The sequence below is a fragment of the Suricata suricatta genome, chromosome 2 (assembly GCF_006229205.1).
Source record: "Suricata suricatta isolate VVHF042 chromosome 2, meerkat_22Aug2017_6uvM2_HiC, whole genome shotgun sequence".
NCBI classification, from domain to species: domain Eukaryota; kingdom Metazoa; phylum Chordata; class Mammalia; order Carnivora; family Herpestidae; genus Suricata; species Suricata suricatta.
The window spans coordinates 20,094,494-20,117,612 of NC_043701.1; the positions used below are offsets into that span (position 1 = coordinate 20,094,494).

The window sequence follows — 23,119 nt, forward strand, 5'->3', positions numbered from 1 at the left end:
CTCCCAGGTGCACCCGGAAGGAGCGCTGTGAGAGGTCCAGAGAGCCCCGCAGGTTCGCCTCTGAGATGAAGCAGTGTGTCCGGCTGACCGTCCATCCCAGCAACATCTCTGTTTCCCAGTACAATGTCCTGGTAAGGGCAGTGGGATCCGAGTCCGGGGACATGGAGAACCCTCTCCCCACCAAAGCCCCCCAGTGTCCTTAAGGAGACCTGGGCCAAGCCTGACCAGCAAGGTTGCATGAGAGCAGTTTTAAAGAATGTGTCCCTGGAGATAGAAGAGGGGACACCCACAGGAATACCGGGGCAGAGGCCCTCTGCATAATGGATGCAAAGATAGGGAAAAGTGTGATACCAAAAATGATTGAAAGGGTGACCAGGAGAGGGAGGATGTTGGGACCTATATCTTTGTCTACAAAATGGGAAGGATTTATGTGCAGAGGGAGAAAGGGGCAGGATATCGCCCCTGTTCATCCCCTGGGCACTTGGCAGTTGGCTTGCCATTTTTCCAAAACAGGGGATCATGGAAGAGGAGATTGACCTGCAATACCTCAGTCCTGCCCACCTTTCTGTCTGCAAACAAATCCCCTAAGCCCTCCCATTTCCTGTGGACAATTCCATTCATATGTAACGAAGTTTCCTCTGTGTCTGTCTCTTTCCATCCCACCACCTCTTGTCTGGTGATCAATTGACTTTCTTTTCTCTATGTTAATATCATCTCCTGTTTTCTCTCTTTTCTTTCTCTCTGATCGCTTGCTCTCCCTCTTTCTTCTTTTATTACATTCCCTTCCTTGCCCTCACTTCACTCTTTTCCTCTCTCTCCCCTTGCCGGGGCTGTGCGCAGCTGGTCCTAGAGACATACAATGTCCCGGAGCTGTCAGCGGGCGTCAACTGCACCTTTGAGGACCTGTCAGAGATGGATGGGCTGGTGGTAGGCAATCAGATCCAGTGCTACTCCCCGGCAGCCAAGGAGGTGCCCCGAATAATCACAGAGAATGGTGAGTGGTCCCCAGAGGCAAAGCTGGGTGGCATGTCTTTCCTCGTGGCCTGATGAGAACTCGAGACAGGCATGGGGGCCGCAGAGGGAGCCCACAGGCAGGGTAGTGTCAGGGGAAGGGGGTGCTTTGGTGGGTATAATACAGAACAGGAGGATGAAGTGTCCCTTTGCTGCTCTCAGAAATGACTGTTGAAGCCAGGTGAGCATCCTAGAGTCAGCATCATCCCAAGTAGGAGCAGCTGCAGAGAGCACAGAGTGAGGGCAAGGCCAGGAGAGCATCAGAATGTGCCAGCCTAGTTTAGAGATTGTCCCGGAGCAGGAGAGGGTGGCATGGAGGGGCACTGGGGGAGGGGCAGCTGATCAGGAGCATGGCAGGCACGGGGATGGTGTCAAGGCTCCTGTGGCTCATCCCCCTGCCTGCACTGCTGGGTCTTTGATCTCAGACCACTGCCTCCCATCCCTACCCTGCCCTGCCTTCCCAGAGCTGCATGTTCACGGCCAGCTGCACTGGGAGAAACAGGGGTGGACAGAGGCCCAATGCTGGTGAGGGACAGACCCAGCCTGGGCAGACTGATTCCATGTTGGCCCTCCCATTTGGGCTTGTCACATTTGTTCCCAGCTGATTGATTAATGAGGCTCTCAGGAAAGGCACAGAACAAGGCTGGAAGTCGGGGCCTGGGGTCAGAGCTGTGAATTAAACATAGGCTTCCAGCTCCTCCCTGGCGCCAGCTGAGGATTCCAGGGACACCCGCCGGAACAGAGCCCTGAGCCCACCAGAACGGGGTGTCTCCTTACAGAGATGTGGAATGAACCCATGTGTGCACATACACGCACATACATGCAAAATCTCTTGCGTGGCTTGTGGCAGTGTTCCAAAGAGGCTACATGGTTGTCGTGGTAGCTAAGACATATGTATGTTTATAATTCTGTGAGTCTGGCCTGGACACCATGCATGCAAGCCTGTCAGGGAATGCACACACGAGAGCTGGGGAGCAGATGAAGGGTAGGTGCCCGAAACACAGTGCGGAGACAATATAGACCAGAAGCGCCCTCTGCAGATGTTCTTAGGGCTGTCCTGGGACTGGGTCCCCGTGAATCAGACTCCTGTCAATGCTGAGAGCACCCCCAAAGGAGTGGTCTCCCCTTTCCCAGTGTGCATCACTCTCAGTAGGACCCTCATGCGGGATCTTGGCTTTTCCCCTGACCTCGTGGTTGACTCTGCCCCCCAGGGGACCACCATGTCGTCCAGCTGCAGCTCAAGTCGAAGGAGACGGGCATGACCTTCGCCAGCACCAGCTTTGTCTTCTACAACTGCAGCGTCCACAATTCGTAAGTGCCTCCCAGCCTCACTCAGCTCCCTGTTCCTGGGGTTTGTGGTCAACCAGAGATAGAAGATGCCGGCACTGTTTGCAAGAAGCCCTGTAAGGAGGAGAAGGAAACAGACCCCTTCTCTGGTACCGATAGGGTTAATAGGAAGAGCACAGCAGGAAGGAGCAGAGTAAGAACGAGTAGGGTAGAGTTCTCCAAATCCCTAACCTATACATCTCCGGCATCAATCTGCCGAACCTGATTCAGTTCCCACCATCTGTTGAGGAGGAGGGTGTCCCTCACCTGAAGAACAGAGCAGCCAGCACCCTGGATGAGAGGAGGGGGTGAGCAGGAATAGAGACCCCCACATATGTCCAGGCCAGGGCAGGTGGTCCAACACAGCACTGAATGCTCAGCTCTCCCCAGTCCCGTGAGGGCTGGGTCAGGAATCAGGCTGTAGAGAGTCAGAGTAGGGCAGAAAGGCCCATCCTGGTGGACTCTGGCCTGGGAGGTCTTACTCTGGCTCCAGCTCTGGCCCTGGCCCTGTTTGAATGAAGTGTCCCCTTCCCAAGGGGAGGCACAGAGGACAGAGTCTTGGGCTCTGGAGTCAGACCAGCTGGAAACTTAACCATTCTGTGTCCCGCTGTCCTCTGTCAGTGGGGAGATAGTAGTCCTCCTTCCAGGAATGTCACCCAAATATTAAACCTCTGATGTGGCAAGGGCACCTTCGGGCAGAGCTGTGGTCGGCTGGGACCCCCCTGGTTGTTACCCCTGCACATCAACACAGCTTGGCCCACAGGACACCTGTGAGGACCTGAAGAGCCATTACAAGCACAGCAGTTAGAGCCACTGTCTAGGCTGCTCATGTTTTTGCTGTCATTGTATTATTTCCTCTGTAAAATGATGGAGTTGGACCAGACTGAGAAGGTACAAGCCTTTTTTTCTTAGCATAGAAAGCTTTCTCTGACCAAAATTAGATGTGGAAGCATAATACTCATGACAGACAGAAGTTGGAGCCACTCTGGTTGAGGGCTGGGGGCTCCTGGAACCCCTCTGTCTTAGAATCCCAAACATCTATCTCCTTGTCTCCAATGAAGCTCCATAGAATCCCCAGGGTTCTATAGAGCACAGTTTGAAAACCATAAAGCCCTCCTTGTTTTAAAATGCTATCCTGTTTTCCTCTCCCTATAGGGCAAGCTAGTTAACATAAGCCAAGACATTTTGGGGCTCTAGGCCAGTCTGTTGTCTATCTGTCTTGTTATGGCAGTTGTGAATCTGGACCTTGGCTACTACCTTTGGAGCTCTCAGTAAGAGATAATCAGGTCTCCCAGCCAAAAACAAGTTGCCTCAATGCCAGAATTCTCTTCCTGCTTCTTGTCATGGAGCTGCTCATGGCTTTACCATGTGGTGGCCTGATCCCTCACTCCCCTTTTGCTCCTCTAGGAAAGCAGAGTGTAAATAGATGAAATCATGTGTGAAGTTCCCATGAAGTCCACAAAGTAATTTTAAGCATCTACTTTATGCAGGGCAATGTGTTACTCATTAGACAGGAAGTATCAATGATTAATAAAACCCAAAGACTCAGTCTCTGCTTCCCAACGTCATGGCCTTGTGGATTAGTAGATGAACTAGAGAGTGAATAAGTAAAATATGATCCAACAAGGCCAGTACTGCCCCAGAGACTTAAACAAAGTAATTAATGGAAGAAGGGCCCAGTGTGACCAACTCTCTGTTGGTCAAAGAAGGAAGAGGAGATGTCCAGGTGAAGGAAGAGAAAGTGCTACTCCAGGTAGAAAGACAGCATGGGAGAGCATGGCCTGTTCATGGTGGGAATACCAAATACATGTGGAGACAGTGGGCCTGGACATCCTGATGGGCTTAGCCTGCATGGCAAGGCATTTGGGTTTCACCCTCTGGAAGATGGGAAGCATGCTGGGTTTGTAGGCAGGAAGGAGCTCTTACAAAGTGGCTTTGTTTCTTGGGGGTGAAATGTAGAAGCGGGGTTGCCAACTGTACAGGGACCCAAAGCACTGAGAGAAAAGCCTTGGGACCTTCCTCTGCCAGGTGGGCCCATGTGGGTCCATGACAGTGAGACCCTAGAGTCAATTTGAATTAAAATTTCTTTCTTTGCACTAACTTATATGGGCCCTCTGAATGAAACCCCCTACTTCAGACATCATTGTCCCCCAATTCAACAGAAGAGGTCACCGTCTTGTGAAGACAGAGGGTGGTTGACTAGGCCCTTGAGGATTAAGGTTTCAATCACCTGAGTTGGGGGTAGGGAGAGGCCCCAAATTCTGGGGACCCTGAGAACTTGGTGCAAAAAGGGTCAGATTTGTATCAGATCTGCCTTTCCTGAGGATTTAAAGGTGGTTTCTCTTACTATTAAAAAATATTTTGCCAGACCCAAGAGTCATAGGGCCTCTGCTTTGGGTTCACCCAGGTTCTGTGATTTGTGCCTCTTCCTCCTCTGTGCCCAGGTGCCTGTCCTGTGTTGAGAGCCCATACCGCTGCCACTGGTGTAAATACCGGCACGTCTGTACCCATGACCCCAAGACTTGTTCCTTCCAGGAAGGCCGAGTGAAGCTGCCTGAGGTAGGTCCTGGCAGCTAGAGTGGTGAGTGCTGCTTGCTCTGAGCATGGGGCACGGAGGGCAGACCTCCCCTTAAGAAGAGAAAGCAGAGGCAAATCCCACAGGACCCCTGTTTTCTGCCCCCACCCCAACTCTTAAGGGACCACTTAATGAAAGCAGTAAACAAGCAAAGCTCTGTGCTGGGGCTGGTGGGCTCTGAGTCAGTCCTGGAGGGTGAGCTACAGGCAAAGGTACATTCCAGGTTACTCCAACCATGAAGCCCCTCCACATGTCAGGTGAGTTCTAGAACAATTCCAGAGAGATGAGCGTGTGCATGATAGAAACAATTGTAAGTCCACAGCAAGACTATCTCTAGACTCCTTGGCTGTCCCTCAGAGCATTGTCCACAGAGCATATCTGAGATAAAATAGGACAGGTTGGGTAAAAGGGAAAGAGAAACAAGAAAGAAAGGTCAACTTACCAACCAGAGTGGTGCTTCTCAAAGTGTGATTCCCAGACTAGTGGCATCTGCATCACCTGTGAACTTGTTGGAAACTCAAAGTCAAGCACTCCACCCCAGACCAACTGGATGAGGAAGTCTGGGGGTTGGCTCAGTACCCCCAGTTGGTGATTCTGCTGCATAATCCCATTTGGGCATCACTAGAGTTGGCTTCATGGTTAAGAAGCTGTGTCTTTATTCTCTCCTAATCTTTATTCTCATCCTTGAACATTATTCATCATTGTAATAGCAATACTCTGTGCCTATGCCATTGCCTTTCTTTGGATGTAAGTTTGTGGGCAAGCCCTTCAAAGATAATGGGTGTAAAAATACTTTGGAAAAGTCTGCTATTGTTCAACCTTATGGTGCTTGTGTGTCTCCAACCATCAGGCCAGTAGGACTGAACAGAGTGATTGCCTCAGAATGTTGCTATTTAGAATAGAAAAATATTTATGTATATACGGTGTTGGTTAGACCCCAGTCAATGCGGGGGCAGAGCTGCCAGCCTGGCCTATGGTCTCCCAGCCAACACTGGACTCAGACAGTTTCTAACATCTTCACCCCCTTCCCTGGCCTTGGGCATACCTTGCATGCCCTTTGCATACCCACACATGTACCATGACCATGTGGCAAACCCCACAGCTTTGAGAGCAGAGAATTGTCCTGGTGCAGGAAGCATTAAAGATGTTTAGGGTATCACAGAGGAATGGTGAGCACAGAGGCATATCACAGTGCCCTTGTCCCATACTTCTACCCCTGGGAGTTTGGCCAAACCTTTAATGGCAGGAGGGAAGTTGTCTTGTCTCTGAGACTGAAAAGGAAGGATGATGAACACCCCACTGCCAACACCTGCTGCATTGGGCTCTGCCAGCCCAAGGGGAAAGTGACTGAACTCTGCCTGGCATTGAGAAATCTAAGCTCCAAATCCCATTTCCCCAGGCTCTGATGACTGAGCAGGAGTTCTATAGGTGGAGAGTGAACAGAGAAATTCATTTTAGAGGTAAAGGCAAGGAATGGTGAGGTTGTTGAGGGGAAGGGATGATCCCAGTTGAGATGGAAGACATAAGGAGGAAACAAGAGAGGAACAAAGAAAAGAAAGAAGAGGGTATGGAAGTCTCTACACATAAAGTCCTCTCCCTCTATGGTGGGGTCTGTCTATGGCCAGCAATGGTTACTCTGGATAATAATCAAGAAAAGAGACCTACACTTAGATTGTCCTTTTATGGGGAAAAGAAGGAAAGAGAGTACATGTTGACTTTCAAAAAGAATGTAAAGCTAATGTGTATGTGTTGATTCTGTTCTTTAAGAGAAAATGGATCTAAAGCTTGTAGGACAGACTTGGGTTTGACAATCAAGGGACAACACTGCTGATGAAGACCCTGATAAAAGGCTATACAATTTCCTCAACCCTGAGCCTTTATCTTGGCCATGCAGTGAGGAGAAGAAGGCCTGAAGAAGCCCCTTCACCCACCAAGACCAGGGGCTGAGGGCCCAGGAAGAAACCTCTTACTTTGGGAACCTGCAAATGACCTTATGGGAGCAGAAACAAAGAGGTTTTCAGCCTCTCTCTGGCTTCCTGAACTGGTGTATCTGGCAGAGGTTTCGTATGTGGAGAGGCCCAAGGATAAAATAGATGAAAGTAGAAACAATTGAGCGATCTGGTGGGTTTCAAAGGCCCCTAATCACTTAATTACCTTGAAGGAGGTTTTCAAATTCCTGCTTTTTCTTTCTTGTTTGCACCTTTTGTCCCAAGTTTCTGTCTTTTAAATACATAAAAGCAGCTTGCATCTGCCGCTCCAAAGGAGGAAAAAAGAAGCAGAAGAGAATAAAACAAGAGCCTGCCATGTTTCCCAGGGCAGTTCAGAGATCCCTACAGAAGACCGCTGCATTTCAAGCTCCCAGATTGCCAGCCAGGCACAACCCTCTATCTCCCCCTGACTCTGCAAAGGTGCCAAAGAGTCATAGCACCTCAGAGGATGTGGTGCTGGGCCCCCAAGAGAGGAAGAGGCCTGAAGGAACAAAGCCATTGGAGGATGGTGATGAAGTAACCTACCAGACACCCTAGGACATTCTCCATCTCACCCAAACTGTGTGAAGCCTGGCAGACCATTGCAGTGAGAGGCTTCTCTGCCTCCCTTATCACATCACAGGGTGGAACCAACTTTTGTTCCTCTTTTTCCTGGATGTTTATTTATCCTAAGAAAAGGAAGCTCTAAGTCTGTGTTTCTGGTCCAAGTTTGAAGGCTGCCTTCTACCCATCTCAATACCAGTCCATCTTGAGTATAACATAGTGAAGAAGCAGGAGTTGACCACTTCACGATGGACATTGTAGAAGCAGCGTCCTGGGAAATGTACTGAAGGAAAAAGAAGTAATAAATATTTGTGGATTTTTTCCTGATCCAGCTATTTGGGTCAGTTGAAGGAGGTCATTGTGCTCAGAGCTTAAAAAGAAAGCCCCTGGCTCCTAATCGAAATAAGGTGATTTTTTTTATGTCATTGTTTTGTTTTCTGTTTTAGTCCCTGGGAAGAGCTATAGCAAGAATAAGGGTAACAAAGAAAATTACACATTTGAAAGGTGATTTTATAGAAGCTCGAGACACAAGTGTCCCCTTCTCCCTGCCAGGGGAAGAGTTTATTCACAGTATGGTACTCCAAGTTTCACTGTAGGTCATGTTTGTCCTGCATTACCCAGTTCCTGAGCATTTCCCATATGCAGGGCGTTGTGTGAGGTTTCAAGATGTATAAGAGATCCATAGTCTACATTGAAAGATGGGTAAAACGGGACCATTGGTCTACGTAGTCTCTAAGGTTCTTTAATTATAAGTGGAAATAAGCCAGAAAGCACCAAGGAGGGGTCAATGCCCAAGAAGTGGTCTTACAGGACAACGTTTCAAGTCCAGGCTGCAGTGTCCTTGTTCCACCTGCCAGGGGGGGCTCCTCCTCCACCTCAAGGGACATCCAGACCCAGAGCCATCCCCACAGGATGAGAGTGAGGCCCAGGCCCAGATTCTTCTGGAAATCCCTGGGTTTTCATTTCCTTTCAACCTTTGAGTGTGGGGACGTAGACAGGGTCCTTTTGTTAGCCAAGAGGGAGACTGCCAGGTGGCTCTTCATCTCCCCAGCACCTCCTTTTATCCCCAGGAAGGCTTTCATCCATGCGTCTTCCAGTTTCAACACTGGCTTTGTTGACTATCACCAGGGATGTTGAATTACCTCTTTTTCTTCCCCTGAACAAAGAGTACATTCAGGTGAAGTTATTGGTCTGGAACAGAGAACTGGTCAATCATTGTTGTTATTATATTAATGGCAAGTATTCTAGTATAATTACAATTATTAGAAACAGAATGCCCAATAAACGTATGTTGTTTGTAGTAACTATATTCCAGTTACAAGGAATGATTTTGTTTCAGCTAATGATGGCGTTACGATAACAAGGCTGGGCCTTTAGATGAGCTGCCAGATCCTGGGTACCAAAAAGAAAAGAGATAGGAAGGAAAGGAAAGCGGAAGTAGGGTGAGTCTTCCTGTGCTCACCCCTTCTCCCAAAGTCAGGAGCGACTTCTTGCTTTCAGTGGAATGGCCTTTCCCAGGGGCAGCCATTAATCGGGCCATGACCCCATGTCCACCAAGCGGGAAGGGCCTCTGGTCCGTGAGTGGCTTTGGAATCCCCAGCCTCCGCCATAGCCTCTCTGAGCCCCCTCAGGCCCGTGCATATGATAACAGTGATCCATAGGAAACAAAGGTGAATTTCCATGGAAAAACAAATGCACTGACAAGCATTTATCCTCCATACACTATTGTACTGTTATCTCTCATCTAAACTGGAATGCAAAATCAGCTTCAGCTGAAGCTGTTCCCTAGGAGCCAGACCAGATGGGCTTCACTAGGAAGGCCCACAGTGCACAGGCTCAGAGAGAAAGTTCCTGCCGGCCCTTTCTTCCTGAAGTTCGACCAGCATTTACTCCAGAGAGCAGGGGTAAGATCAGAAGAGGTAGAATGAATTCTATCTGATTTCTGAAACAGTGCTCAAAAGTTTCATCTAACATCCCGTACCAATACCCCGATGGTGAAGCTGCAGACAAGATGAGTATCATAAAATCTGCGAAGCCCAATTTTCAATCCTCTCCAAGACCAAAGTGTTGGCAGGGTGAGGGCGATCCTCGCCCCTGGACTGCTGTTCGCCCCTGGTGCTGAAATAAACCCCATGTCCCAAGACAGGGCAGGCCAAGGGCATTCACCTGCCACTGGATTCTAGAGAGAAGTTGGTGCATCTACGTTATTAGTGATTCTGGGAAGAGGAGCCATTCCTGGGGCCCAACCCAAGGGATCAAAACCATCTTTGCCATGCCCTTCACCTTCCTTTGAGAAAACAAAGCCAAATCTAGCTAAAGAACTTGCTTCCAGTCCATGCACCACCCCCACCCCAGGTATTCCATTACTGGGTTGCCTTTTCTCCAGACAATTGCACTTTCCATCAATCTCGTCTGCCCCATCACCCCCCTTGGGGTTATGGGTATTTCCTTTCTGTATTATTACTTTGCTCTCTCCATAAACCAGCCCATCATAGATCACACTAATGGCATTATAAACTTGGGGAACAGCAAGAAAATATATGATGCGTTACATTTTCGTATTGGGCATCATGGGTCTGAGAAGGTGAGTGTAAATTTGGGGGGTTGGTTGGGGCTAAGGCTGGCTTCTTTGGAATTGATGGGGGCTGAGGTGACAGTAGTGCTGAGGGGTGCCCCGCAAATCACTTGTTCCTTAACTACCCCTAGGTGCCACCCCTGCCCTGCACTCCCCCAGCCCATCACATTTCCCCAATCTTGCTGTAACAACTAGGAGAATTAAAGCCCTCATCCTGTACACACACCGGGGGCTATAAATCCACAAGCCTACCACCCGCCTCCCCAGGCAGCACCCGCCCTAAGGGCAGTCTTTCTTTTCTCTCTCAGCTCAGCAGCGTGCTTTATGTCCTTGTTCAATTATTTAAATATGCAATGAAACCTCCATATAAAGCAGCCACTGGCATGCTGGACATGGTAGATAGAAAGGCATCTTTGTGCTTTCTATACTTTGGCTTGATGTTCCTGGCCCCTGCAATTCGCATTGCTATCTTTACTTCTGTGTGCATTTCCCTGAAAACCAAAACGTGCATGGGGCTCGGCGGTTGACCTGGAGCCACCTCCTGAAAGCCAAGACACTGAAGATTTTCTTGCACCTCCCACCACCGCAACTCTCAGCCCTCAGCTCTTATAACTGCAGAATGTAGCCACAGGCAAAACAGCCTCCACGGGAATCTGGTTCTGAATGTATGCGTTGGTCTCCAAATAATCTTGTTAAATGCAGGTGCTCTCCACCTCCAAGAGCTGGTCCTCTCCATTAGTTCAAAAAATCTCTTCCTTGAAAAAAAAAAGAATATTATGTTTTTGAGGAATTCTGTATGGGGGCTAGATAATTGTCTAGGGACAAAAGTCAGTAAGATGATTTGGTGAAAATATTTTATTCATTATCATTGTGGGAACTGAATGAGGACATTGGTGTCCTTGGTTCCTTTACCGTGAACATGGCCATGATAGTATGCTTTGGGCTGTGAAACAAGATGGCAAACGGGAGGGCATGTGGAAGGTAATGGAAGTGGTGAAATGTGCACTGGACTGAATCCTTGGACCCCTTGGGATGCCTAGTTGGCTCAGTTGGTTAAGCGTTTGGCTCAGGTCATGATCTCACCGTTCGTGGGTTCGAGCCCTGCATCGGGTTCTGTGCTGACAGCTAGCTCAGAGCCTGGAGCCTGCTTCAGATTCTGTGTCTTCCTCTCTCTCTCTGACCCTCCCCTGCTCGCACTGTCTCTCTCTGTCTCTCAGAAAAAAAAACAAAACATGAATCCTTGAACCCCTTGTACCGTGTTAGCTAGAATCACAACAGCATCACACACTGCCTACCAGACCCACACCGCCTATACAACTGTACCAGGTTGCCATGTGCTGGTTACTAAAATATTAAAATACTTCCCTACTGGTAGGTAAATGGTCACTTCCAGAAGCTTCCCCCTTCAGCCCTCCAGTATTCATTCAGTTGTTTGATATTTTGAATACCACACTTCCACCTGGTTGAACAGACATTGTTATCCCATTCCAGAGTTGGGAAAACTGAGCTTCAGAAACGCAATAAAATGATGTGTTGTGCTTCCTCTACTGGGTTAATAATACAACTAGGATCATAAAGTTCATTGGATCCAAACCAGCTTCTCCATTCCGTGGCTGAGGAGACCCAGAAAGTCTGAGGGACTTGCCCAAGGCTGTGTGATTGGTTGCTAGAGGTCCCACCACAGAACATACAGAGCATGCGGCTGTAGGATGTCACCTTCCAGAAGAGGGAAGAGGGAGAGCAGTGGATGGACCAGGGGCCTCTGTACCTGTCCCCCTGTGTTTGGGGCACTCAGAGCTGTTGAAGTTGTCAGGCTCTGAATCCCAGAAGGTGGGGGGGAAAGAACTGGACATTGGGAGCTGATGGAGTGTTTATGGAAAAGCACAGAGAGGTAGTAGCAGGGGAGATTGGATCCTTTGGAAGTGATGTAGGAAAAGGGAGTAGATGAGGGACAAGGTGCGACCCGAGTTTGGTGGGCTGTAGATGAGGAAAGAACATCTGTTGAATGTTTGCTCCCTCTGTGTCAGGCACATTATATGCGGTAGTTCATGGAACCCCTCCCCCCTCAAAAAGCCACTTGGAGGAGGAGCTTTTAATCCCCACTTCGAGTTAAGCCAAGCAATGACCAGAGCCCTTGCAAGACTCTGAAGTGAGCAGGAGGACGATGGCCTTGCATTCAGAGATCAGTGACTCCCCAACTAGTTCTTCCAGTTAAGGGCTCTCAGAGGTGATTGTCTGAGCCCCAGGCAGAGGTGCTAGGAAGTGAGGTCTGCAGACACAGGCATAGACAAACAGGGAGCTTTCTCTGCACCTTCCCACGAGCAAGAGGTAGTTTTGTACCTGGAATCTCAGCATGAGGCAGGTCAGGACCTGAGGAACTGGGGTGGGAGGAAAGGGCAGTGTGGTGGCCATGGTCCCTTCATGCCTTGCTGCCTAGGGAAAAATTGCCATTTTACATTTCAATTAGGAGGGACACCGGGGTCAATCGGCAGTGCCACCAGAGGAAAATGGGCCCAGCCCAGCCCTGGGCCTCTCCAATTATTATTAATGAACTTACTCTCAGACCTGCCAACCTTTTTATATGCAAACTAGGTCTTTATGTGGCCACTGGCAATCAGGATTCATTAAAGAACGTGTGCCAAACCTCTTCCCTTCTTACAAGGGAAGAGAGGCTTATGCTTCTACCCACATCCTGGACTAGAAACAGCCCAGCTGGAGGCCAAGTCCCAGCCCTCACAGGAGGGTGTTGCAGCTCTCTGTCCTGCTGTGCTCAGGAAGATCCTTACGGACAGCCACCCCATCCTGAGGGGGTCCCGGCCCACCAGTAGGAATTTGCCTCTTTTATTAAGGGAAGGAAAGATAATGGGTTGGCATCAACTTTAGCTGCCAGGGTGTCTGCTGACACCGAGCCATTATTTTCCCTCTCCCTGCCTCGATTTCCCCTTTGCAAAGTAGAAGGGATCCATTGGGTTGGTCCAGAGGACTCTCAGATTCCAGACACCTTCTGAATGTCGTTCAAGGGCAGCCATGTTTTGCTGTAGGAGATGGGAGCCAGAGATCCAAGACTTCTCTTACTCCACATGCAACCATATGCAGATATGGATGCAGCAGGAGGGAAGGTCAGGCTGTGCATGCTTTTGGGAGAGGAGAGCTGCCCAGGGCCTCAGGTAAAGGGAGGAAAGGAGTCAGAACCCTCTGGCTTGAAGCTCCCTGTTTTCTGCAGATCTTCTCTCCGGGTCCTCCACCCTCACACACCTCCTGCTCCAGTCCTGAGCTTCATCTTATTCACTAAATCATTTCCTGTCTTCTACGTGACCTGCGTTCTCAAGTTTTGGGGGCAGGGGGCATAGGATGGAGCTTCTAAGACTCTCTTCATGTGGGATCTTCAGGTCCCTAGAGATCCGTGCGCTTCACAGCCTCAGGACCACATGCCGAGTTCAGTGCTCTGCTCTTTCTCCCCTCCTGCTGGCCTGCCTCCTGCTGCTCCTCTGTGTTTTCATTTATTTTTAATTGTGGAAAAACACTCATAAAACTTACCATCTTAGCCAGTTTTCAGTGCAGTTTGATGGCCTTAAGTATATTCACTGTTGTGCAACCATCCCCACCATCCATCTCCAGAACATTGTCACCTTCCCCAACCGAATGAAACCCTGTGCCCATGAAACACCAGCTCCCCATTTCCCCTTCCCCAGAAACCACCATTCTGTCTCTATGAAATTGATTATTCCAGGTGCTTCATATGAGTGGAGTCATGTGATATTTGTCCTATTGTAACTGGCTTATTTCACTTAGTATAATATTTTCAAGATTCATACATGTTGTGTGTTGAAATTCCCTTCCTTTATGGGGCGCCTCTTTCTCCCTCTGCCCCCTCCCCCGCTAGCTCTCTCTCTCTCTCCCTCTCTCTCTCTCTCTTTCATAATAACAAATGTTTTCTTTCTTTGAAGATGGAATCATATTCCATTGTAAGTATATATCACATGTGTTTTATCCATTCATCCACTCGGATACTTGAGTTACTTCCACCTTTTGGCTGCTGTGAATAATGTCACTATGAACATAAGTGAACAAGTATCTGTTCTAGTCTCTTTTCTCAACTCTTTTGGGAATATATCCAGAAGTGGGATTGCCTGATGCTGCCCCCCTCCTACCTGCTTTTTAGAACAAAGGTATGGGCAGCCTGAAGAAGATAGGGGGTTAGTTTCATGGGCCCGGGACACTTGCTCCTCTGTGGGAAGGCTCCATGGTAATCAAGAAGGACAGAGGGGAGACGGCCCCAAATCATGGAATCAGGACTGGTAAGGGCTGAATGGAGCCTTGGAGCCCATCCGACTGACAGATAAGGAAGTTGAGTCTCAAAGTGGGGATGTGATGGATTCAGGGTTCCATAGCTCTTTGAAAGCTCAGCAGGCACTAGATTTTGGGTCTTCTCCCTCCCAGCTTTCAGTGACAGAGGGGGGCTCATGTTTGCCTTCAGACCCAGCAGGGACAGCTCCCTGTTGCCTGAGGCCCCTCCAGTCTGCTGCTCCCCATCCACCTCCTTTCTGCTCGACTCTTGAAGGGGAGTGCAGGGGGTTGGTGCCAGCAGCCTCTGCTGAGGGCAGTGCCCTCAGGAAGGATATGTATATCATGCCGTTAGCCATCTGTCTCAGCATGCCCCAAACAGCAGGAGCCTGGGGGAGGTTTGTTTGGGGACCCAGGCCCTGCTTGTGTCTGCAGAAGCCCTTGCTCCTGCCCACGCCCATCAGTCCTGGCATACTGACTCTCTTCCACCCCACTCCTCAAAATCCAGCCGCACGCCAGCCTCTGGGAAGAGGACAGAGCACCCACACTCCGTATTTGACCCCACTCTACCCCCCCCAGCCCTCCCTGGACAGAGCTGATTGCCTCAGGGAAAAAGGGCCCAGTCATTTCCCCCATCCCCCAAGCCCCCTGGGCCCCACTCAGCTCATTGCTAGCATTCAAGAGGTTCTCCATGTGCATCTGCTCTGAGGGGCATTTCCTTGGGGTCTGGCCAATCTCAGAGTACAGTCAGAAGCTTCTGGATTTTAAAAGGTCTCTGGGCCTCACTCCAGAACATTCCCAATTGCCAATTTCAGCCCTGTATGGAAGACCCTCCGGTCCCTTCTGCTATGGTCCAGACTCACATTCCAGAGCTGGGGCCCACAGCTCACTGCGGGTTGGTCTCTCTGGTGGGTCTCTCTGTCCCAACTCTTGGCAGCCTAGGACTGAAGCCTCAAGTGGGACACAGGACACCCTGCAGCAGAGTCTGCCTCTGCTAGGGTCGGAGGGGTACTGGGAAGAGGCAACCAGGCGTGTCTGAGTCTGGAGTGCCTTAAATTGCAAACTGAAGAGGGTAGGAGACAGCCTCAGTGAGAAGTGGCTTCCAGAAGGTGGCTGTCAGGTCTGGGATTCCTCAGACCCATTCCCTCCTGCATAGAGGCCGAGGATGGGCCCCAGGGCCCTGAACCTTCCGGTGGAGCAGGGCAAACATCTGGGCTGTATCTGGAGGGGCCCCTATCCCTTTGGCTCTCTGCTCCCCGGCCTGAGCCATGCTGTCTGTTCCAGGACTGCCCCCAGCTGCTGCGAGCCGACAAGATCCTGGTGCCCGTGGAGGTGATCAAGCCAATCACTCTCAAGGCCAAGAACCTTCCCCAGCCACAGTCTGGGCAGCGCGGGTACGAATGCATCCTCAACATCCAGGGTAGCGAGCAGAGGGTGCCCGCCCTGCGTTTCAACAGCTCCAGCGTGCAGTGCCAGAACACCTCTGTGAGTGCCCCCAGCCCTGCCACCCAGGGTCACCTGAGGCCCCCTCATCCATCCCCAAATCAGCTCAGTTCTGCAGGGTTTCCCCAAACACCCACAAAACCACCTAGCCACCTGCTTCACTCCTCCCCCCGACCCTGCTTGCCCGGCCCGGCCTCTTAGGACCGCCCCAGCAGAGTCCTAGGCTCTGAGGGCTGTCTGCCCATGGTTATGGTGAAGGAGGTTTTCTGCCCTAGGCAGGGGCTGCGACGGCAGGGGCTTACGGAATAGCCATGGGGCTCCTGAGTGCTGTCTGTGGGCAAAGACAGGTATTTGCAGGGTGTGCTAGGCTCTGGGAACATCAGTGTCCATCCTCCTTCCGAAGGACAAGCTCTGGAGTCCCTGGGCTCAGTCTTCCTACCAGGACTGACCCGAATGGCCCATCTGAGCCGGCAGAGGCCCATTGCTCCCTTTGTATCTGCGCAGAGGCCATTTCCCAGCAAGGCAGACCAAGCACCTGCAAAGGGAGCCATGGAACAGGATGGAGCTAACCAGATGGGTGCTGCTTAGATCAGCACAAACCTGCCCGGTGTTTAGAAAATCCGCATCAGGCCCATGCCCGAGCAAAGACAGGTCAGCAGCCCCCTGCTACCGACGGCGATCGGCTGATTCCTGGGTACCACGCGGTGTGCTCTAGTGATGTATCACCCTTCCTGTGTGGCTGCTCCTCTCCCCACCTTGTGGTCTTCCCAGCCACCGCTCTGTTCTCTCTCGTTCTCTTCCTGGGCCACTTCTCTGCACCCAGACGCTCAGAGACAAACATAAGGCTTCTGGGACTCATATAACATTTTAAAGCTGTCAGAAACCTTAATATTTTTCCTCACTGTACAAATGAAAAACTGGAGGCCCAGAAGCAGGGGCAGGTCTAAGTTTGTGGGGGCTAGAACTTAGACAACTTGGGGGATCCTCTTTTAAGAATGAAATGTAATAAATACAAAACTTGATATATATAGGCAGGCCTGAGAAGGCGCTGAAGTTCATGAGCCTCAGGTTAACGCACCCTGAGGGTAATCCCACCTGTCAGGGCTCCTGGGCTCCATTCTGTGCCTTTGTTCCCAGGAGGCTCCAACTTTGCCCCCACAGTCAGGGCAGTGGGGCCCCTAATGGGCTCATTCATTCAGTCAGGCCTCACTCAGGAGTGCTGGGGACGGTACGTAGTAAGGCAGTGGGTCCCAAGGCACTGAGTTCTGACCAAGGAGTTTATAGGATGAACTCAGGCTGCTATATGGGGTGCCCTTGTCTGTGTAACTGAGCCAGATGAAGCCGGGGCCCACGAGGCCCAGTCGTGTAGTATCTGAGAAAACAAAGGCTCCGCCATCAGAGGTCATAGACTCTGTCCTCCCTCTGGGACCAGGTTCCTTGGGGCAGTATCTCTGATGAAACCAACTTTTCTCTGTCCTTTAAACACCCATCTGCCTTCCGCTGACTCACATGTGGAGCTCAGACTTTTTCTTTCAACAGGCACTTGCTTATTTAGGGAAGAATCACTTGAGCCAAACCCTTGGAGCTGGTCTGGTTGGCTTCAGGATTTATGAGGAAACAGGAGGTGTTTAATATCCCATTTGCTTGCAGGTTTAATCTGGAATGCTGCAGAAATCTGCCAAATAGCCTAGCTGTCGGGACAGGAGGGAGATGTACATGTGGGAGCTGTAGGGACACATCTGGGATTTCAGGGGTTGGGACAGCAATTGCCAGTTCAGTCTCTGTAATGCTGAGTGACCTTGGGCAAGCATGTGGGCCTCTCTGAGCTTCATTTACCCCTAGACTTTTTCCAGCAGGGAGAGTAAGGGGCTCCCACAAACTGCTTTGTCCAGGACTCTCCCGGTCCCATATCACATCACCAGATACAGTCACCATATATAAGTGCCCACAGCAGCAGGAAGGACGAATGGGGGGCAGTGGGACATAGGAGGAGATGCTGAATCCAGGCCCAGCCCTGCCCCTCTGTGCCGTGTGACCTTAGACGTGTCAATTTTTCTCCCTGGGGGTAAAGTTGGAGCCTCCTGGGAACAGAGGCATAGAATGGAGTCCAGCAGCCCTGACAGGTGGGGTGGAGCCGCTCGTCTGGGATCCCTCTGCAGGGTGCCTATGCTGGCATCCTGGTCAGTACCATGGGAACAAGGGGGAGATGCCACTGGGCATCTGCTTGTCTGATGTTGAATCCTTGGGATTTATAAGATCTGCTGGTCACACACAGCTCCTTACTCAGGGATTTCACATCCAGAAGCCTGATGCCCCAGGACACAGAGGTCAAGTCTGCTTTCAGCCCCGAGAGGCCCCAGGCCCCCCATAGGGGTCTTGCCTGGTCGGCTGGCCTCCTGAGTGCAGGGGTGAGTCTCCTTTGAGGAGACTTCCCGTGTCTGCTGGACCACAGTGGAAACATGACACGGGACCGGAGGCCTGGGGCCCCAGGCTCTGACCACCAGCCAGAGGACATGACTCCCAGGCTCCTGGCACATCCCCTTCTGTCCCTGGAGGAGGTGGGGCAGGCACACCCTGAATGCTGGCCCTTGGTGCTAGGAGTCTGTCTGAGGTCCCCCACCTGCCGCGGGCCTGTTTGCAGTTTAAAGTCCTAGCACATGAGGTGACAGGAGGTGTACCCCACAAAGGGTAGATTCCAGGACACATCCCCTCTCTCTACCAGGACCTGCTGGAATATCATGCCCTTCAGGAGAGCTCAGTTCTGACTCTTCCAAGGAGCCTCTCTTTTCAGGGATCCCACTTTAAATGCCCAGTTCTGGGCCAGGATACCACTTGTTATCAAGCAACTTCCTTAAAAAAACTTTGGGGTCACAATCAAAGGCAAGCCTCCTTTACCGTACTTATAGAGGACAACATACTGCCAGAGTGGGAATAGACTCAAGAGGGTGTCTACTTGCGATCTGAGACAGAGGGGATCTCTGAAGCCCAGAGAGGACATGTGACCAGCCCCAAGTCACACAGCAAGTAAATAGCAAATTCAGAAATTCAACCCAGGGGCACCTGGGTGGCTCAGTCGGTTGAGCCTCCGACTTCAGCTCAGGTCAGATCTCACATTTGTGGGTTCGAGCCCTGCGTCGGGCTCTGTGCTGACAGTTAGCTCAGAGCCTGGAGCCTGCTTCCGGTTCTGTGTCTCCTTCTCTCTCTGCCCCTCCCCCTCTCATGCTCTGTCTCTCTCTGTACCAAAAATAAATAAAACATTAAAAAAAATTAAAAAAAAAAAAAAAAGAAATTCAACCCAGCTTCATAACACACCCCCCTCAATCAAAGGTTGGGCAAAAAATAGCAACTGAGCACTTCATACCCAGCCTTGGTGCTATCGCTGGGAACAAGGTCTGATGTGCCTCAGACAGGACCGTGGGAGGAGTTTTGTTGTTTCGCTTCGTAAATCCCTGAGCTTTCTGGAATGAGGGCAGGAGGAGAGGCTGGGGAAATCCAACAAAACCCCAGAGTGTGTGATGACAGAGAGGTCTCAGAGGAGAACATAGAAGAAAAACAGGAAAACTCTGCATGAATGTGATGCTAGGCTGGGTGGCCAGGCAGGTTGTCTCCAGCCCACATTTTGGGGACAGGCTCTGGGCCATTGCCGGAGCCTGAGGCGGGTGCTGTGGGATGAAAACAGGGCAGCTCACAGGCAGCAATTGGAGGGAGGAGCAACCATGGGTGTTCGTGGCCTCCTTTAGACCAAGGCTCCAGGGAAATGACAAGTGCTGCTAATAATAGTGCCCAGTCCCCGCCTCCCAGGCACCAGCAATCACGGGAGCAAGGAGCCGCAGGGGGTAGCCGGCTCCAGCCCCGGCCTCCACCCACCCTCAGTGGCCGCCCGTCTCCTCTCTGTGTCCCAGTTGACCAGATGCAGAACAAGGACGGAGAGGTAACTTGGCCCCCTCCTTGCTTTACTGGAGCTCAGCTGGGAAGAGGTCTGCTGAGCCGTCTGAGGTCCTGGGGTTGGACTCGGAGCACACACAGGCTTCTTCGTTGTTGGGATCTCTCGGCCTGAATGGTAGAATTTTCCAGCAGAACATTTCAGAGCTTAGAACAGGGAATGGTGAGGGGAAAGAATGTCCAAATTAAATAGGTCTTGTTTTTGCTTGACAAGGTAGAGGCTCACACTTTCCCAAGGTAATGAGCAACGTCATTCCCGAGCTGGGCTGTCGTGTGCCAGACCTGGATTGAGACACTTAACCTCCTGGCCCCTGAAAGCCTGAAACACTCGCCCCTTAGCTCTGGGTTTTGTGCAGATTAACTGCCCGCTGATTGCAGAGAGCTATATAAATGCTAAATGAACCAGAGGTGGGGGGCCCGGGGGATGAGAGCCAGTGAGGGGGGGCAGCCAGCGGTCAGCCCCCTCCTGCTGTCGGACACAGGTCATGGGGAGAGAACCTCCAGGAATGACAGTGACCTCCCTAGAGACAGAGGGGTGGTGGGGAGCACCAGAGGTTAATGGCTTCTATAATATTTCATAGTCAATATCCCAGGAATGGGCAATAAAAAGATAAAGCAAGGCCCAGCATATTTGATCCTTGAAGTCTTTTATTTTCAATTTTCCTCGAAAACTAAATGCATGTAAACACACACGTGCATTGCAGAACACATAAGCATGCTCGTGTGTGTACATCCCATATGTGCCAAGAGTCTGGTGCCTAAATACTCAATAAATGCCTGCTATTATTACTTCACATAAACATAAACACAGAGAACGCAAGTATATTTTTGGACGGCATCCCCAAATGTATACACATAGACTAAAACACACAGTCATATTTGAGTGCTTTGTGCTATGTGACAGGCACTGTGCTCAGAGCGTGGCACAGTTATCTCGAGCCTTCAGAAGAGTCCCGTTAGGTCTGCTCTGTTTGTAATTCCCACTTCACAAATGGGGAAACTGAGACTCCCACCATTTGCTCACATTCACATAGGCGGTCACTGCAGAACCACTTTGTGGCGGTACGTGCACAGATGCGTGTGCACGCGCGTTATGAACACGCAGACAAGACAGATTTGTGCCCTGAGCTCTTCTCACATGAGCTGCATGTGAACACATTTGTGCACACAGACACACATGCACACATATGCAGAGTGTCTTGCCTTGATCTCTCAGGGGTTTCAGAGCCTCTCTAAGAGAGGCCTGAAGGTTCTATTGATCTTTGGTTGATGGGCCCCTGGTCACCACCTGCTGCTGACACCTTGAATCTTGGCCAGACCCAGGTCTGAGAAGCAGGAACCAGGCTTGGATCCTGACTTAGGCACCACCAGCATCCCTCCTAGAGGTAGAGGTAGAACAGCCTCAAGCCAGCCCTTAGCACCTTCCCTTAGCAGCTTTCCTGCACTGGGGCCTTGGAGGAGGGAGAAGGAAACAGAGATGGGAAGGAGAGGAAGTGGAGCTTGGCTAGGGGAGGGAATGGGAGGGAGATCTGGAAAAGTCTCTCCCTCTCCCCTTCCCTCCATCCTCTCCCCTACCCTGTCTCTTGCTCCTGCAACATCTCTCCACTGTCAGGCCGCTGTCTCCTGCTTCCAGCAGACCGCAGGGAGTGGGAGCGGTCAGTCCCTAACTCTGTGCAGCACTGGAGTCACAGAGTTGCCTGTTTGAAATGCATACCCATCTTCCAATCCAGCAGGTATAGGGGGAGGCCCTGGGATCCCCATTTAGGCCCCCTAAGTGATTCTGATGAATGTGGCCCACAGACCACCCTGAGAACCACCAGTCTAGAGAGGGGGAGGTTTTGTGAGAAAGCTCAGGATGTCTGACCAAGAAGCAAAGAACATCATCTCTGGGGAGTTGGTCAACTGCACTACACGGCAAAGGGTTTATGAGTCACCAGCTGAGATAAGCGATTATCGAAGTCCCTACAGTTGTATCTTCAGGGCTGCAGAGCTTTGCTCTATTCTATGGCCTGAGCCCAGACCCTGGTGCCGTGGGTTGCAAGGGAGATTCTCTGAGAGTGTGGATGGTACAGAGCCAACCACCACCACCGTGGGGATGACACTGACTGTGGCTCACTGGCCTCAGCACATGTCTTCAGGGAGTTAGAGAAAAATTTGGGAGTGCCAGGGTAGAGCCTGGAGAAGGCTGGACACCATCCCACTTCTGTTGTGTACGGGGACAGTGTCATGATGTATTCACACTGGAGCACCTTCTCAGGAATAACTCGGGAATTTAGGGCGATTTCCCAGATTAGGATTGTAACATCTCCTCTAGAAGTCTCTATGGATAGGCTCCAGAGGCCGTGACACTGTCGCAGGCCCTGAGACCATCCCAGGCTGTGCATTCCCGAGGTCCTGGGGCCTCTTAGTGAGAAGCCAGCAGCTCGCTCGCTCTGGGGAGGGAGAGTCGGCTACCTCCATAACATCCATCAACACTCCACGCCTCAGCCCCTCTGAACTTCAAGTGAGTTCAAAGAGCCTTTGGCTCTGCAAACACCACTCCGAACCAGGTCTTCTGGACTGAACCCCTCTAGCAAATTGCCAGCTCTCAGCCCCTCCTCTGCAGAAAACCTGTCTCTGTTCCATTCCTCCATTCACCCCCTGTGGAGGGCAGAATCTGGTGGAATAATGAGAAAATCACCAGGTATGGATTGGAAATGCTGCCCTGGGCAGGCTTGGAGTTCCTGCCACCTACCCTCCTTCTCTGAGGATTGATAAGTGTCTGATATCAGAAAGTGGGAAGGAGGGGCTAGCACCTCCTCCTGCCCTCTATGTCCCCCCTCGCCCCGCAGCACTCAGACCCAATGATGAGACCCAGTCAGGTGGGGCACTGAGTCCAAGGAGAGCTGGACAGGGAAGCAGGACCCCCAGGGACCCTGTCCAGGCATAGAGGGAGCTCCCCCTTGGGCAGCCACAGAGCTGGGGCCTGGCCTCTCGAACCAGTGCATGCTTTTGGAGTCTTGACCCAGATTCCCAGGTTTGGCCCCTAGGGTGTCCACCAGCTCTCCTGACTCCTAACCTCCATCAGCTCAGCCCCTGAAGAGTGTGGCCCCTTCATTTCCAGTGCCTGCACCCACCACCCACCATGGGAATTGATCAGCCCTCTCTAGGTCTTTGATAAAGCACCCATCTCCTCTGAACTTCTCCTAGGAATTAACGATCCCAAGTTGAATCAAGGGCCCAGTGGCGCCTAATGACGAGGTTCCCCTGGACGGTGAGGGAGGAAGCTGGGAAACTGCAGCTGGTGTGAGCCAGCATCCAGGGAAGGGGATTGAGTCACTTTGCACTGATCTGCTCTGTGAATCCATATTCCACATGGGTGTCCCATCCAGGCCCGGCCCCTCCCCTGCCTTAGTATCCTGGCCCCCTCCACTCCCACCCTGTTCCCGGAGC

The 23,119-nt window shown here is 51.2% G+C and overlaps 1 protein-coding gene across 2 annotated transcripts in view; it reads left to right on the plus strand.

Annotated features, from left to right (window-relative positions):
- The window catches only part of PLXNA4 (plexin A4), a 437,906-nt gene that overhangs the window by 339,735 nt on the left and 75,052 nt on the right, over positions 1-23,119 (plus strand). For both annotated transcript variants that reach the window (XM_029923240.1, XM_029923233.1), the window contains exons 6-10: positions 8-131; positions 841-994; positions 2,223-2,322; positions 4,782-4,896; positions 15,587-15,787. In XM_029923240.1, the coding sequence (XP_029779100.1) occupies positions 8-131; positions 841-994; positions 2,223-2,322; positions 4,782-4,896; positions 15,587-15,787 (694 nt within the window). The remainder of the gene's footprint in view (positions 1-7; positions 132-840; positions 995-2,222; positions 2,323-4,781; positions 4,897-15,586; positions 15,788-23,119) is intronic.